The following is a 15,177-nucleotide window of genomic DNA, read 5'->3' as shown; positions in this document are numbered from 1 at the left end:
CAAGGAATTTTTCTCAGTGAAAAAAGTCAGTCTCTAAAGAATATGTACTATATGAACACCTGTGAAATATCAATCATTGAGTTGGAGAGCAGGTTAGTGGTTACTATTGATTAGGAATGGGGGACGAAGGGATCATGATTTTAAAGGGTTAACATGAGAGTGATAATACAGTTGAATGTTTTGATTGTGATAGTATATGACAAAATTGCTTAAATTTTTTCTCACACAGATAGGTACATGTATTGTTGATAAAATATGATTAAACTCTGTGGATTATGCTAATATTGATCTCTTGGTTTTGTTACTACTGTATAGTGATTGTGTGGGTGGGATGTGTGCATTGATGAGAGAGGGATTGGACTACTCTCTATTTTTCTTTTTCTTTTCTAGACTGGACTAGCATACATTTTATTCAGTGGCCAAAGAATGGAGAAGTGGGAACCTAGTTTACAAATCAAATTCTCTTCCCTGTATTTCTTTTCAATTACCTATGGATATATTGATATTTAAAAGTAAAAAATCTAACATAAAATCATTCAAAAACTTTTGTCTTTGAAACATATAAGTAATCATGAATATATTTTCATGAAAGGTCAAATAATATGATAGTATTTGTTTGTTTTAAAAGGGCAAATAGTTAATAGTTTTACTTCCCAGGTGATGCAGTGGTAAAGAATCTGTCAATGTAGGAGACACAGGTTCGAGTCACTGGGGAAGATCCCCTGGAGGAAGAAATGGCAACCCGCTCCCAAGATTCTTGCCTGGAAAATTCCATGGACAGAGGAGCTTATTGGGCTATACAGTCCATGGGTTTTCAAAGAATCAGACATGACTGAGTACACATAGAGTTAATATTTTCAGTACAGCCTTTTTTTCCTTTCTTTTCTTCCCTCATAAAAGCAAGTGGGTAGTATTTTTCAGTGTAAGCATAATGATGCTGATTTATGTCTGTAATGACAGTTAACTCATGCTGACATGATGAAACTATGCCATACCTTTATACCCTGCATTCTTGATAGTGTTATGTCACAGAGTGGGAAATGTAAGACAGCTGAGTATTCTAGACATGCCACACCTGTTCCTGGAAATTAAATGCTGCATATGATTAGCAAATGCAGATCCCAGGAAGCTTATGTAAACAGAAAATGTTTACTTTATTTTCAATTTTATATGTATATGGAGCGAAATAGTATATGTTGTCTTTATACTAATAGTATCTTTATTGCTTCATTTGTAGTTTCATGGTCAAAGGACTGGATGATTATTGCCTAGATATATAATCTTTGAGTGGGAATATGATATTAAGTATAATTCATGTAGATATGAAAACTGCCCTTAACACTGTTGGGGATTTATGGTATACAAAATGAGTTATGTAAATCTAATCTGACTCTGGGAACAAGTGAAGTCACCCTCCTGCTTGGTGGGGAAGATATGTATGTTAAATTGATAAAATATAGTACCATATAATGCTAAAGCAGAGCATCAAAAATGGCATTCTGGATATTGGGTATATTATGTGTAAAAGCCCTTGGCATATTCATGTGGTGGAAAGTGAAGAATGGAGAAATAGCATGAATGGCAAGTAGTAGATTGAGTCCTAGGGCTGACTTACCTGTTAGGCACAGAAGGCATAGAATCCAGGGCCCATAGTATTTTTGCAGGCCCATGAGAATGTTTTAATTTGTTTTAAAATCAGAAGGAAAAAAATGAAGTTTATTGTTAAAGAAAATGTTCTGATATTTAGTGTTAATGTTTTTCTCCCAATGCAGTTATAAAGTATACTTTTTAATGGAGGAAAGGTCCCATGAAAACAAAAGTTCCTAGGGCCCACAAAATTGGTCATGTTCCTATTGGGTCTTAATTATAAATGGCCTTCAATGCTAAATGAAGTGCTTGAATTTCATTCTAGCAACTTCAGGGAGCTAATAGATTTTAAGCATGGTCCACTTTATCTTTTATGAAGATATCTCTGTTAGCACTTTGGATGTGACTATTTGCATTTTAACATAGTTAATCAAAATTGTTTTAGTGCTTATTACAACCAAATATCACCTCTTTAAAATGAGGAGAGCAATTTTTAAAAGACTCATGTCTAATCACAGTACTTGGTTAAGGATGTCTCTTAAGAGAGCTAATTGACTATATTCAACTGATCAAGATTTGCCAAGCTGTTGATAAATTTAGAAAACCACATGTAAATAATCAGGTCTCTGTATGTGACAGTATAATGCTAGGCTAGACTTTCTGATAATACTGTTTATTTCATGCCTTTTTTGCCTACATGATTTATGAAGAATCCAAAACTTTCTATAGAGATACTGCTGAAACATTCCAACAAATAGCATTTAAAAAGCTATAAGCACTCTTTTATGAAACGGATTTCTTTTTTTTTTTATTTGAGCAAAAGGTGATTTGCTAGACATCTTTATTTTATATGGTAATTTGCTGAATCAAAATTTGAAAGAGTTATTCTTAAAATAGCAAAGTAGATTTTCCCTATACTAATTAGACTTTTTTATTTAGGCTGTACTGGGTCATCAGTGCTGCGTGCGGGCTTTCTTTAGTTGTGGTGATCAGGGCCTGTTCTTCGTTGGGAGTTTCTCATTGTGGTGGCTTCTCTGTTGTGGAGCGTGGGCTGTAGAGCTTATGGGCTTCAGTAGTTGCCTCAGATGGGTGCAGTAGTTGAGGCTTCTGGGCTTATCTGCTCCGGGACATGTGGGATCTTCCTGACCAGGGATCAAACTCGTGTCCTGTGCATTGGCAGGTGGATTCTTAGTCACTAAAACACCAGGGGAGTCCAGGCTGAAGTAATTTTAAGAAAAAAATCAGTGAAAACTGAGAGACAATAAAGGTACGATTCAGTGTACCTACATTTGTACCTTTATTGCTTTGATGATATTGGGACGAAGAGAGAGGGAAACATAGAAGAGATTGGATTTGTTTATTGTCTTTCTCTATAAGGAGTCTTCTAGGTTTCATTCATTGAATTATTTAATAATGGCACTAAAAATTTATGCCGTTATGCTCATGCCTTTTGCTGCTTTTCTATTGTAAAAGAAATCCAGGAAGAGGAAAAAGTTTTATTTTGTGTCATTTCATGATAATATTCATTTTCTTTTTATTTTTAAAGTAAATAAGGCATTTAATTCTACTTCCAGATATGGTTAGATCCCTATTCATCAACTCAATATTCAATACAAAATTCTAGACAAAATGGATAAGAACAGAAGAGGAGGAGAAAAAATCGATTATCTTGGTTGTGAAAAACTAGAGATGTTTAGTTTATAAATTCATTCTGACCTTTCTAACAATAATGGCAAAATTTCTAACAATAATGACAAAAAGAGAAGCAGAGTAGGTTATATAATTTCAGCAAGTGGTAGTAGCTAAGGAGCCTTTAACTTTAATCAAGAAACGGGGATAGGGAGTTAAAATAGGCATGCTTTTTTGAAAGATCTATATTATAGAATTTTCTTTTTAGTTTACATCTTTTAAGTATCAGTCTCTGTGCTGTATGTACTTTATATGTAGAGATATATTTTATTTTGATCTTAATAGTAATTTGTTCAGTTCAGTCGCTCAGTCGTGTCCGACTCTTTGCGACCCCATGAATCAAAGCACGCCAGGCCTGCCTGTCCATCACCAACTCCTGGAGTTCACCCAGACTTGCATCCATCGAGTCAGTGATGCCATCTAGCCATCTCATCCTCTGTCGTCCCCTTCTCCTCCTGCCCCCAATCCCTCCCAGCATCAGAGTCTTTTCCAATGAGTCAACTCTTTGCATGAGGTGGCCGAAGTACTGGAGTTTCAGCTTTACCATCATTCCTTCCAAAGAAATCCCAGGGCTGATCTCCTTCAGAATGGACTGGTTAGATCTCCTTGCAGTCCAAGGGACTCAAGAGTCTTCTCCAACACCCTGGTTCAAAAGCATCAAGTCTTCGGCACTCAGCCTTCTTCACAGTCCAACTCTCACATCCATACATGACCACTGGAAAAACCATAGCCTTGACTAGACAGACCTTTGTTGGCAAAGTAATGTCTCTGCTTTTGAATATGCTATCTAGGTTGGTCATAACTTTCCTTCCAAGGAGTAAGCGTCTTTTAATTTCATGGCTGCAGTCACCATCTGCAGTGATTTTGGAGCCCCAAAAAATAAAGTCTGACACTGTTTCCACTGTTTCCCCATCTATTTCCCATGAAGTGATGGGACCAGATGCCATGATCTTCATTTTCTGAATGTTGAGCTTTAAGCCAACTTTTTCACTCTCCTCTTTAAATTTGATGAAGAGGCTTTTTAGTTCCTCTTCACTTTCTGCCATAAGGGTGGTGTCATCTGCATATCTGAGGTTATTGATATTTCTCCCAGCAATCTTGATTCCAGCTTGTGTTTCTTCCAGTCCAGCATTTCTCATGATGTACTCTGCATATAAGTTAAATAAGCAGGGTGACAATATACAGCCTTGACGTACTCCTTTTCCTATTTGTGAAAGTTTGCAAATTAGGGTATATCTAAGGAAATATTGATATTCAATATGCAAGATAATATAAATGTTTGTCATTAAAGGAATTTGAATATGTGACTATTTATGGTAAAATATGGTAGAATTATAATCAGGCTAATGTCTTAAGATTAGTTTTTATGAAAAGATATACTGTATTTTCTGGCCATTTATTTGGTATTAGTGGATATCTTCTAGAAGACTGCCTGAGGTAATTTTTAATTGTGGAAATCACTTTTGTGTTTTTTTTAAGTAATTACTCTCTGTCTCCAAGTAGACTTTAAGATGCTTGAGGGGTGGAACTCTATATTATCTACTTATAAATCCCCTATTTACTTAGCCCATTACTTTGAATGTGGTCTGTTGTAATAAATATGGCAGGTCTGTGTTTCTGAATGGACTTGAGCCCACAGTTGTTGGTCTTTCATTTCTTTTCTAGGGTTTGGTCCTTAGTTTTGTATAAGAAACATTATTTTAATAGATCGTCTTTAGTGCTAACATGGGCTTCCCAGGTGGTGTAGTGCTAAAGAATTCACTTGTCAACCCAGGAGACACGGATTTGATTCTTGGGTTAGGAAGATCCCCCTGGAGTAGGAAATGGCAACCCACTCCAGTATTAATTGCCTAGAAAATTCCATGGACAGAAGAGCCTGGCTACTAGCTAGTCAAACCATTAGGAGTGTCTGCTTTATGAAACCAAATAAAGATCAGCCGTTGCTTTTGATGACCATTTACTTCTTTGGTAGTCTCAGCAGTGTTGGTAAATGTTTGTTAGCTGATAAATTATGTGGCAAATGTGCTGAGATTAGTTAAATCGATTATGTATATGGAGAAAGCTTGACTGGCATTGAAAATACATTCGGGTGACCTTTAGTATAAGGGATTATTAAGCATTTCTTTTTCTGGCTATTTTATTGATATTTTTAATAATGGAAAATCATTTTCTTTTTGACCACTGATAGGCTTAATATTTAAAAACAGGTTTATTAAGGTATAATTTATATAATAGCATGAAATTCAGTCATTTTAAGTGAAGAGTTATTTTTTTTTCTGATAAATTTTAAAAAGCTGTGCAGACATTACCACATGTAATTTTGGAATAGTCCAGATAAAAATCATGTATCCATTTGCAGTCAGTCCTCGTCCTTAGTTTAATATGGCTAATGATATTAGGTTTAGCGTTTTACAATTTGCTGTAAAATATGGTAGAAGGGGATACTGTAGAATTTCCAAAAATTATTCAGCCTTCTAGGTTTGTTGATTTCTTTATTTTTAATTTTTAATAATTTAGAGCATAGACATTTTTCTGATGATATTTGTTAATTCAGACATTAATATTCCATAGAGTGATGAGAATAATTTGTATAAGAGGGTATTGCTTTTGAGAAATGTGTATTCAGGAAGTTAACAAACTAATAGAAAATATTACTAAATATGTATAAAATTTCTCAGTTACCCACACCTTGTTAGGAATTTAGTAGGGAAATTTAAAGTGGCTTTCAAAAAGACTATAAAGGCTTTTGTAATAATTTTTTGCAAAGATTATCATATAACGAGTTTGTCATTTTTCCCTTTGTTTTAGCTTCTCAGAATCAAGAACGTCTCTGTGCATTTAAAGATCCATATCAACAAGACCTTGGGATAGGTGAAAGTAGAATCTCTCATGAAAACGGAACAATATTATGCTCAAAAGGTAGCACCTGCTATGGCCTTTGGGAGAAATCAAAAGGGGACATCAATCTGGTAAAACAAGGCAAGTAATACTTTTCTTACCTGAAATCACTGTTTCATACAATTGAAGATTATCTAAAAAGGGCATGGAGATAGAGTATAACACTGCAGGAGAACAGTACATTTAAAAGTATGTATTCATGTATGTATGCCCAAACAAGCTCCAAATTTACAAAGGGTAATTGATTTTTAGCTTATTTTAATAGTATGTTATTACAATGTTAATAATATAATGACATTCTATGAAGTTTAGAAAATACAGAAAACTGTAAGAGAATAAATGTCTACAATTCCATACCTATAAAAATTTTTTTAAACTACATTGGTTTATTCCCTTCAGGTACTACATTTGTACTCCTATGTTATATGTTTGTGTAATTTTTTTTCCAAATTATGGTAATACTATATAAAACATTTAATATACAGTTTTCCCATTTTCAATTATATCATGGATATTTTCCTATCTTTAACTATTCGTTGAGAACACCTTCAACATCTATATAGTATTTCATTGTATACATGTATCTCAGTTTACTTACACATTACTCTTTTGTTGGACATTATGTTGTTGTCCAGTTTTCATTGTAATATAATGCTTCAGTGAATATCTTTGAACATAATTCTTTGTATCTCAAATAGACCTTTTTTAAAAAAATGTTATTTATGACTGCATTGAGTTTCCTTTGCGGTGCATGGGCTTTTCTCTAGTTTCAGTGAGCGGGGGCTCCCGCTCACTGTTGCAGTGCGTTGGGCTTCTCATCGCGGTGGCTTCTGCTGTGCAGCATGGACTCAGAGAGCACAGGTTCAGTAGTTGTGGCTCATGTGCTTAGTTGCCTGTGTCATGCAGGATCCTCCCGGATCAGGGATCGAACCTGTGTCTCCTGCATTGGCAGTCAGATTCTTTCCCACCTAAGCTACTAGGGAATCCCCAGAACAGACTTCTACTTTATTTTTTCTAAACACCAAAAGTATTTTGTATTGGTATATAGCTGATTAACAATGTCGCGGTAGTTTCAGGTGAACAGCAGAAGGCCTTAACCATACATATGGAATAGACTTCTTGAAGTACAATTTTTAGATTATCAAACATGAATATTTTAAGGCTCTTCATAAAAACTACTATGTAACTTTCTAAAAATGTTGTATATGTTTACATTCCCTCCAGCACTGTATGAGAGTATTACTGAATCCTTGTTATCATTATATATCATTATTTTAAAAACCAGAACAGTTTAATAGATAAAAAAGTATTCCTATAGATGTTTTAATAATAAATTCTTCGATTAATTATGATGTGAAACATTTTATTAATGGCTTTTTCCTCCCACAAATGCCTTTTTATGCTCTACCTTTTTCTGTTATTTAAAAAAATGTGGTTTCTTTTTGGTTTGCAAGAGAGTTTTATAACTTATTTGTACTCCATCACATTGTTTGCAATTTGTTTGTTGTTTTCCTTTTAGTTCTTTCTAATCCTGCAGACTCTTAACTTGTTTACATTAATATCTACTTGTAGGATGTTGGTCTCACATTGGTGATCCCCAGGAGTGTCACTATGAAGAATGTGTAGTAACTACCACCCCACCCTCAATTCAGAATGGAACATACCGGTTCTGCTGCTGTAGCACAGACTTGTGTAATGTCAACTTTACTGAGAATTTTCCACCTCCAGACACAACACCACTCAGTGAGTAAAGTAACATACTTTTTCCTGAAAATTCCTTTCTCCAAAGAGTTTCAGAATTTAAATTATACAAATATTCCAGTTTGGCCAAAGTAAAAGGGAGAGAGTTCCAGCATAATGAGAGTGCATCTAGCTAATGGCTGAAATCGAAAAAAGGTACACCAGGATTTCCAAGATATGAATCAAAATATAATACTTTCTAACTATATTTTGAAGGGAGTGACAATATTAAGAATACAACATGTGTGCCTACTTTTTACCCAGCACTCCCATTTGTGGGATATTGATCTTTGAAGACATACCCCCAACAGTATTAAATGCATATGCATAAAGTATCCGTTGCAGTGTTGTGTGTAACTGCATAGTATTGAAACCACGTAAAAGCCTAAGAATAGAAGATTGATTGAAATCCACTATGGTATGTACGTGTAATGGAGTACTAATTTTAAAGCTATATTTGGAGGTAATGTTAGGTGTGTAATAAGCTTATACAATATGCTGTCTTTTATGTAAAACAGAAAGCTTATCATTACAAAAAGAAGTGAAGAAAGGATAAACCAGAAAACAGTAATGTTGGTTACTTACAAGGGTTGGAGGGAATGGAGCAAAAAGGATACAGGGAAAAAGAGCCCTCTGAACATAGCTTTATGCATGTAGTTTTGAATTTTGGAGTCCTGTTGCTAATCTGTGTGTGTAAAAGTATAACTAAGTCATTAAGGATGGGAAGGGGGTGCAATTCCAAACTCAAAGCAAATGAGCCCAGCTGTATTTCACATAAACATTGTAATCACACTTAAGGGGAAACGAAAGAACTAAGCATGTTACTAAAATGGTATTTGACTGTATATACTCTTTGATGCAAGATGTGATGTAAGAGATAGTGGGGGTAATTGCAAATAAATACTAATCTCTTTAGAAGATTTTATATTCAGTAGTGTCGACAAAGCAGTTCTGAAGTTGTAGATATATTTGTATTATAGGATTAAGAAAATGAATGTAGGTGTTGATATTCTTGGAATCTCTTGTTCTCACTGAAGGAAATAAGGAAACATAGTTATAGATGTGGAAATAAAAGAGAATCCTATGTGAATAGATTGTAGTTTAAAATATCATTAGGGACATATGCCTTTAAAAATATCCACATATATGTGTTATATGCATTTATATGAAGCTGTGTGTGTGTGTGTGTGTGTGTGTATTTGTGTGTGTATACATACATACCTACCTAAATATATTTCTTACCTTTGTTTGTTGACAAGAAACAAAAGCACTCCGGTAACTATAAGTGTACATAACACACAGATTTAGTTTCTACTATGACTCCCCACAATTCCAAACTGAAAGCAAATGAAGCCAGTTATATTTCATATAAACACTCAGCAAGGAGATCAAACCAGTAAATCCTAAAGAAAATCAGTCCTGAATATTCATTGGAAGGACAGATGCTGAAGCTGAAGCTCCAGTACTTTGGCCACCTGATTCAAGAGGGAGAGATGGTTGGATGGCATCACTGACTCAATGGACACCGTTTGAGCAAGCTCTGGGAGTTGGTGATGGACAGGGAAGTCTAGTGTGTTGCAGTCCATCTGGTCACCAAGAGTCAGACACAACTGAGCAACTAAACTGAACTGAACTGATGACTCCTCAGTCAATGAAACTTGGGCTCCTTGGAAAAATGACTTATTCTAGGATTGGTGCAATATAGGTACAAAATAAGCCTGCAACATCTTGTAACACTAGAAAGTAAGGAAAGAGGTACCCCCTCAAAGAATGGAGACTTGTCACAGTAATCAGCTTGAAGGATCCTTCCATGAGCTACATTTGAGATCCTTGTAGTGCTAAAAAACTACAGTATTAAGTTATAAACCTTTGGAGGGAAAATGAATTAGTTCTCTGTTGATAGCAGAGAGAGAGAAGATAGGGCAGTTGTTTATAGTAGAATGCCAAGTGGTAAATCGAGAAGTTAGAAAATTATCATTATGCAGCTATCATTCCAAGTATTGGGTCAGGCAAGAATCATCAAATGATCTCAAATCTAGGGGGCAGTCAGTAAAGACAGAGGGTATTTGAGTTTAGAATTTCTCCAACATATATTGCAAGGGAAAATTAGTAATTATGGAGTGAGAAAATTGGACAGTACCTTAGACAAGTATTAATAGTGTCATTAATGAAGGGCAGATGGACATCCATGATACCCTGAGGACACAATGTGCTAATACAGTACTGTATTTCAACCAAGAATGCATATCCTGAATCTAATCACAAAGGTAAATCAGGCAGGTCATAAATTAAGGATGTTCTGTTACAAAAAGGGAGTTTGTTTCCCTTAAAAATGTCAGTTCAGTTGCTCAGTCGTGTCCAACTGTTCGTGACCCCATGGACTGCAGCATGCCAGTCTTCCTGTCCATCACCAACTCCCAGAGTTTGCCCAAACTCTTATCTATCGAGTCAGTGATGCCATCCAACTATCTCATCCTCTGTCATCCCCTTCTTCCCCTTCTTATATAAGTTTTTGTAAGTTTAACATAACCTCTAATTTAAAGGTTAAATTTTTTTTGGTTTGGGGTCCGAAATATTAACATTTGACATTTATTGTCTACCAATATAATAATAGGTAAAAAGTTACAGGAATATCAGCTGTAAGTTAAGTGTGACTGGTTCCTAAAAAATTTAGTGGAATAGGAAGTCCACTGATGCTTTTGTTGAGGCATAAGTGAAATGTCTGTTTTAAAATAATTAAATACCAGCAGTTAATTATTAATGTTGAAAAAAGTTGTATGAGCATTGTTATATGCCATAAAAATTAACATTCTATTTGGACTATAGATCACCAATGATTTCTAGCTAGTTAGGACGCTAGCTCTTTGGTCTCAAGCATTTTTCCTCCAATCACAGCATCTGAAGTATAGTTTTCCATATGTATGTTTCTATATGTTGAATTATTACCGTTGAAAAAGAAAAGAAAAATAGCTTCTGATATTTAGAAATGCATGTCAGATATTTTGCTGTAACCCCTGATCTTGGGTTGTTGGCAACATTTAGCATGTGTTTAGACTGAGTCACATTATCGGATAATTCTCCAAAATAAAACTGGCTAGAGATAAGGAGATATATGGATTGATTGATAACTCATGTAGATCTTTGCTCCTCAGTCACTTTTTTCAAAGATTTTTCTCTAATACTACTAAGTCTGTTTCAATTGTTTGTCTCTTTTAAGGGAATGGGTACCTGATTCTGACTATTTGTATTTTAAAAATGAGAAAGTATGAGAATCTTAAAAAACAGTATCCAGTAGTTCTGTACCTGTTTATGCATTAATATAAGTAAACCTGGTTCTAGACACAGTTATGGATTTCAGGAAGATTAGGTACTCTTCTTCCCTCAAGATCTCCTTTTCTGTGGCCCCTTCCTTTCTCTTAGGAAACCGTCCATGTTTTGTGCCCAGTATGATAGGTTTACTTTTGATGTACTTTGTTTCCTTCCCCAATCTGCATATGCTGATCTTAATTCTATTTCCTTTTGGCCTTAAGACATTAGTGTTAGATAGTTATTCAATGAGTATTGCTTCTTAAAATATTACTTGCAGTAAACTTTAGATTTTTAGAAAATGTTTTTTTCAGATAGGATACATCTACTAATAAAATTTCAATTCAGTCTATCAGGATTATACAATTGATAGAGCAGTTTCAGTAAACATATTAAAGGGACTCCAGGCCTTTATTACATAGGGAAATTGAAACTAGCTAAATAACATTTTTTGAGTACTCATTAAGGGCTCTGTATGCATTAAGCATTTACATTTAACCCTTACAGAAACATATGAAATGGTTCCTGTTACATTCTTGTTTCACATGGATAACACTGAGGCACAGATACATAATTTACCAAGTTACACAGCTAGTAAGTGGTAGAGCCAAGATTACAGACCAGATGTTTTAACTCCAGAGTATGTGTTACCAAACATTACTTTCTATTAGTTTTAACCATTACTGTCCATACTCAGTTATCCTTAACCATTATTCTCTACACACAAATGCAGACAAATTAATACTTCTTTGTTCATTCATTTGGTAGAATGAAAAGATTTTTTTGAGCATGCTTATGACTTTTTCCCCAAATTCAAGGACATCTATTTTTCTTTGTATCATCTCATTAAAAAATACTTACAAGTACTTTAAAGCGAAATTTCTCATCAACTGTAAATGGAAAGCCAGTATGGTAAGTAGAAGGTGTTGTAAGTATTATAAGAAAGAAGAACTTTAAAATCACTTATTTATATCACCTCACACCAGTCAGAATGGCCATCATCAAAAAGTCTACAAACAGTAAGTGCTGGAGAGGGTGTGGAGAAAAGGGAATGCTTTTGCACTGTTGGTGGGAATGTAAACTGATATAGCCACTATGGAAGATGGTATGGAGATTACTTTAAAAACTAGGAATAAAACCACCATATGACCCAGGAATCCCACTCCTAGGCATAAACCCTGAGAAAACCAAAATTGACAAAGACAGATGTATCCTATTGTTTATTGCAGCACTATTTACAGTGGTGCCAGAACATGGAAGCAACCTAGATGTCCATCGATAGATGAATGGATAAAGGAGTTTTGGTACATATACACAATGGAATATTACTCAGCCATAAAAGGAAATACATTTAGACAGAAAACAACAAAATTCTATAAAACGATTATCCTTCAATTAAAAAAAAATGTAAAAAAAAAAAACAGCATGAAAAAAAAGGGAACGCATTTGAGTCTGTTCTGATGAGGTGGATGAACCTAGAACCTATTATACAGAATGAAGTGAGTCAGAAGGAGAAAGATAAATATCATATTCTAACACACATATACCAAATCTAGAAAAATGGTACTGACGAATTTATTTACAGGACAGCAGTGGAGAAACAGACATAGAGAATAGACTTATGGACATGGGGAGAGGGGAGCAGAGGGTGAGATGTATGGAAAGAGTAACATGGAACTTATATGTAAAATTGATAGACATCAGGAATTCGGGAATTTGCAGTATGGCTCAGGAAACTCAAACGGGCTCTGTATCAACCTAGAGGGATGGGGTAGGGAGATGGGAGAGAGATTCAAAAGGAAGCGGATATATGTATACCTATGGCTGATTCATGTTGAGGTCTGATGGAAAACATCTGTAAAGCAATTATCCTTCAATAAATAAATTTTAAAAATTACTTATTTAATTGTAAATAAGTTGAAAGTAAATTAATTAGCTAGATATTGTTGCTTATCAAATTGTCTGAAACTTCAGGCTTGCTTTCTTTGTGTTAAAGAAGAGAATAGCAAAGTTTGTGAGGTAATAGAATTAAACTGTCACCAAGTTGAGATTTTATTTTATAATAACCAGACAAAAAGAAAGAAAGAAACTTCACTAATATATGTCCATGTAGCACCTACAAAGTCTGACACTTTAGGAAAGTGAACTGTATTGAGTTTTTTCCAACTATGAGGGACTTTGTGGTACTTACTCTGTTTAAAAAGAAAGCCAGTCTTTTAAGTAAATGAATTTGTATCTACAGTATTCTTTTATTTTCTTAGACCCTCAGTTCACCTTTCATGTGTTTGTAAATTCCAAGAGTTTGAAAGAAGTATATAATTAATGCAGTATTTGCAGTTATTTTAGAAAAGTTTCTTGATAACACTTCTGGAATTGGTATAATTAACCTCCCTAACTATAAACAAGATAATTAAGTTAGTAGAAAAGCAGGCAAAAATTTGTCATTTAAAAGAATTAAACTTTATTCACTGTGTTTAGTATTGGAAGTTCTTGGATGAAAATCAGTATAAAAATGTAGAATACTTTTCTTTTATGTATGTTATTCATTAAGTTGATGGTTAGATCAGGTTGATAATAAAGATTAAACTGCAAAAAAAAATAAAGATTGAACTGCATCTAATGCTGTGTTTAAGAAATTCTAATTTATGCTGTGCTGTTTGTTAAGATTAGAAATTCTAATTTCAGCATCTGGCAGCAAATGTCTTTATCTCACACTAAGCTAGAAATGAAAGCCTACATTCAGAGACACTGACATTGGCATAGGGCCACAGGTAGGTTTTTAGCTATTGTGAATTTATAGTGATTTTTTTCGGTTTTTACTGCTTCTGTGGCAGCATTAAAGCAATTGAGTAGACAGAAAATGGGTAATAAGAATGTCTTAAAATTTTTTTATGCTTAATACTTCATGATGCATTTTAGTAAGAATCAAAACAAAATATGCCGTTCCTTTTTATACTTACTAAAAATATTATTAGACATAATACACTACCATATACACTACCATATGTAAAATAGTTTGCCAGTGTGAATTTGTTGTATGACTCAGGGAGCTCAAACCGGGCTCTGTGATAACCTAGACGGGTGGGAGGTGGGAGAGAGGTTCAAAAGGGAGGGGGCGTATGTATACCTATGGCTGATTCATGTTGATGTATGGCAGAAACCAACACAATGTTGTAAAGCAATTATCCTTCAAGTAAAAATAAATAAATTAAAATGTTAAAAAAATATTAGTGGAGAAGAGGTGGCACAAAAGAAATAGAGGAATGCATTCCTGTAGAAAATATTAATTCTTTAATGCTGTAGTTGTTGTTTAGTTGTTCAGTCGTGTCTGACTGTTTGTGACCCCATGAACTGTAGCCCTCCAGGCTCCTCTGCCCATGAGATTTTCCAGGCAAGAATACTGAAGTGGGTTGCTATTTCCTTCTCCAAGGGATCTTCCCCACCCAGGGATCGCACCCAAGTGTATTGGTAGGCAGATTCTTGACCACTGAGCCATGAGGGAAGCCCCCTGGTAAGAATATAATCGACTATAATGCTATAGTAACAAGATTCTATTTATACATATTATATGTTCTTGATCAGACAGTTTTGATTCTGAAGTTTTGCTACCATTGCTGCCATTGAAAGTCCATCCCATTCCATGTTTATCAACTTGACCCTAACTCTAAAAAAGAATAGACTGATATTTAAAAATAAACGTCTTCTGAGATACAAATGTGGATATTGATCAAGAAATAATTTCCATGTCTTCATTTCAATAACTACAATAAATTTTCTTGTCTTTTATGATTTCCATGTCCATACGTGTTCTGTACCTGTTGGCCTGCACTAACTGGGCTTCATTTTCTTGTTGTATCTCTTTGATTACTGAGAACTTTTTGCATCTTTTCATATGGAAGAACTCATTATTCTTAAATCCATAAATATTTAGTGGTTTCAGATGCCAGCATATCATAA

General features: G+C 34.6%; 1 protein-coding gene across 3 annotated transcripts in view; it reads left to right on the top strand.

Annotated features, from left to right (window-relative positions):
• The window catches only part of BMPR2 (bone morphogenetic protein receptor type 2), a 151,936-nt gene that overhangs the window by 85,238 nt on the left and 51,521 nt on the right, over window positions 1-15,177 (top strand). For all 3 annotated transcript variants that reach the window (XM_086345722.1, XM_086345731.1, XM_086345738.1), the window contains exons 2-3: window positions 6,085-6,255; window positions 7,747-7,917. In XM_086345722.1, coding sequence (XP_086201848.1) covers window positions 6,085-6,255; window positions 7,747-7,917 — 342 coding nt within the window. The remainder of the gene's footprint in view (window positions 1-6,084; window positions 6,256-7,746; window positions 7,918-15,177) is intronic.

Source organism: Bos grunniens, chromosome 2 (genome assembly GCF_055505025.1).
Source record: "Bos grunniens cultivar Pamir isolate PY7600 chromosome 2, Bosgru_T2T1.0, whole genome shotgun sequence".
Taxonomy (NCBI): domain Eukaryota; kingdom Metazoa; phylum Chordata; class Mammalia; order Artiodactyla; family Bovidae; genus Bos; species Bos grunniens.
The sequence above is the reverse complement of the archived record's forward strand: the minus strand, read 5'-3'. Positions and strand labels throughout refer to the sequence as shown.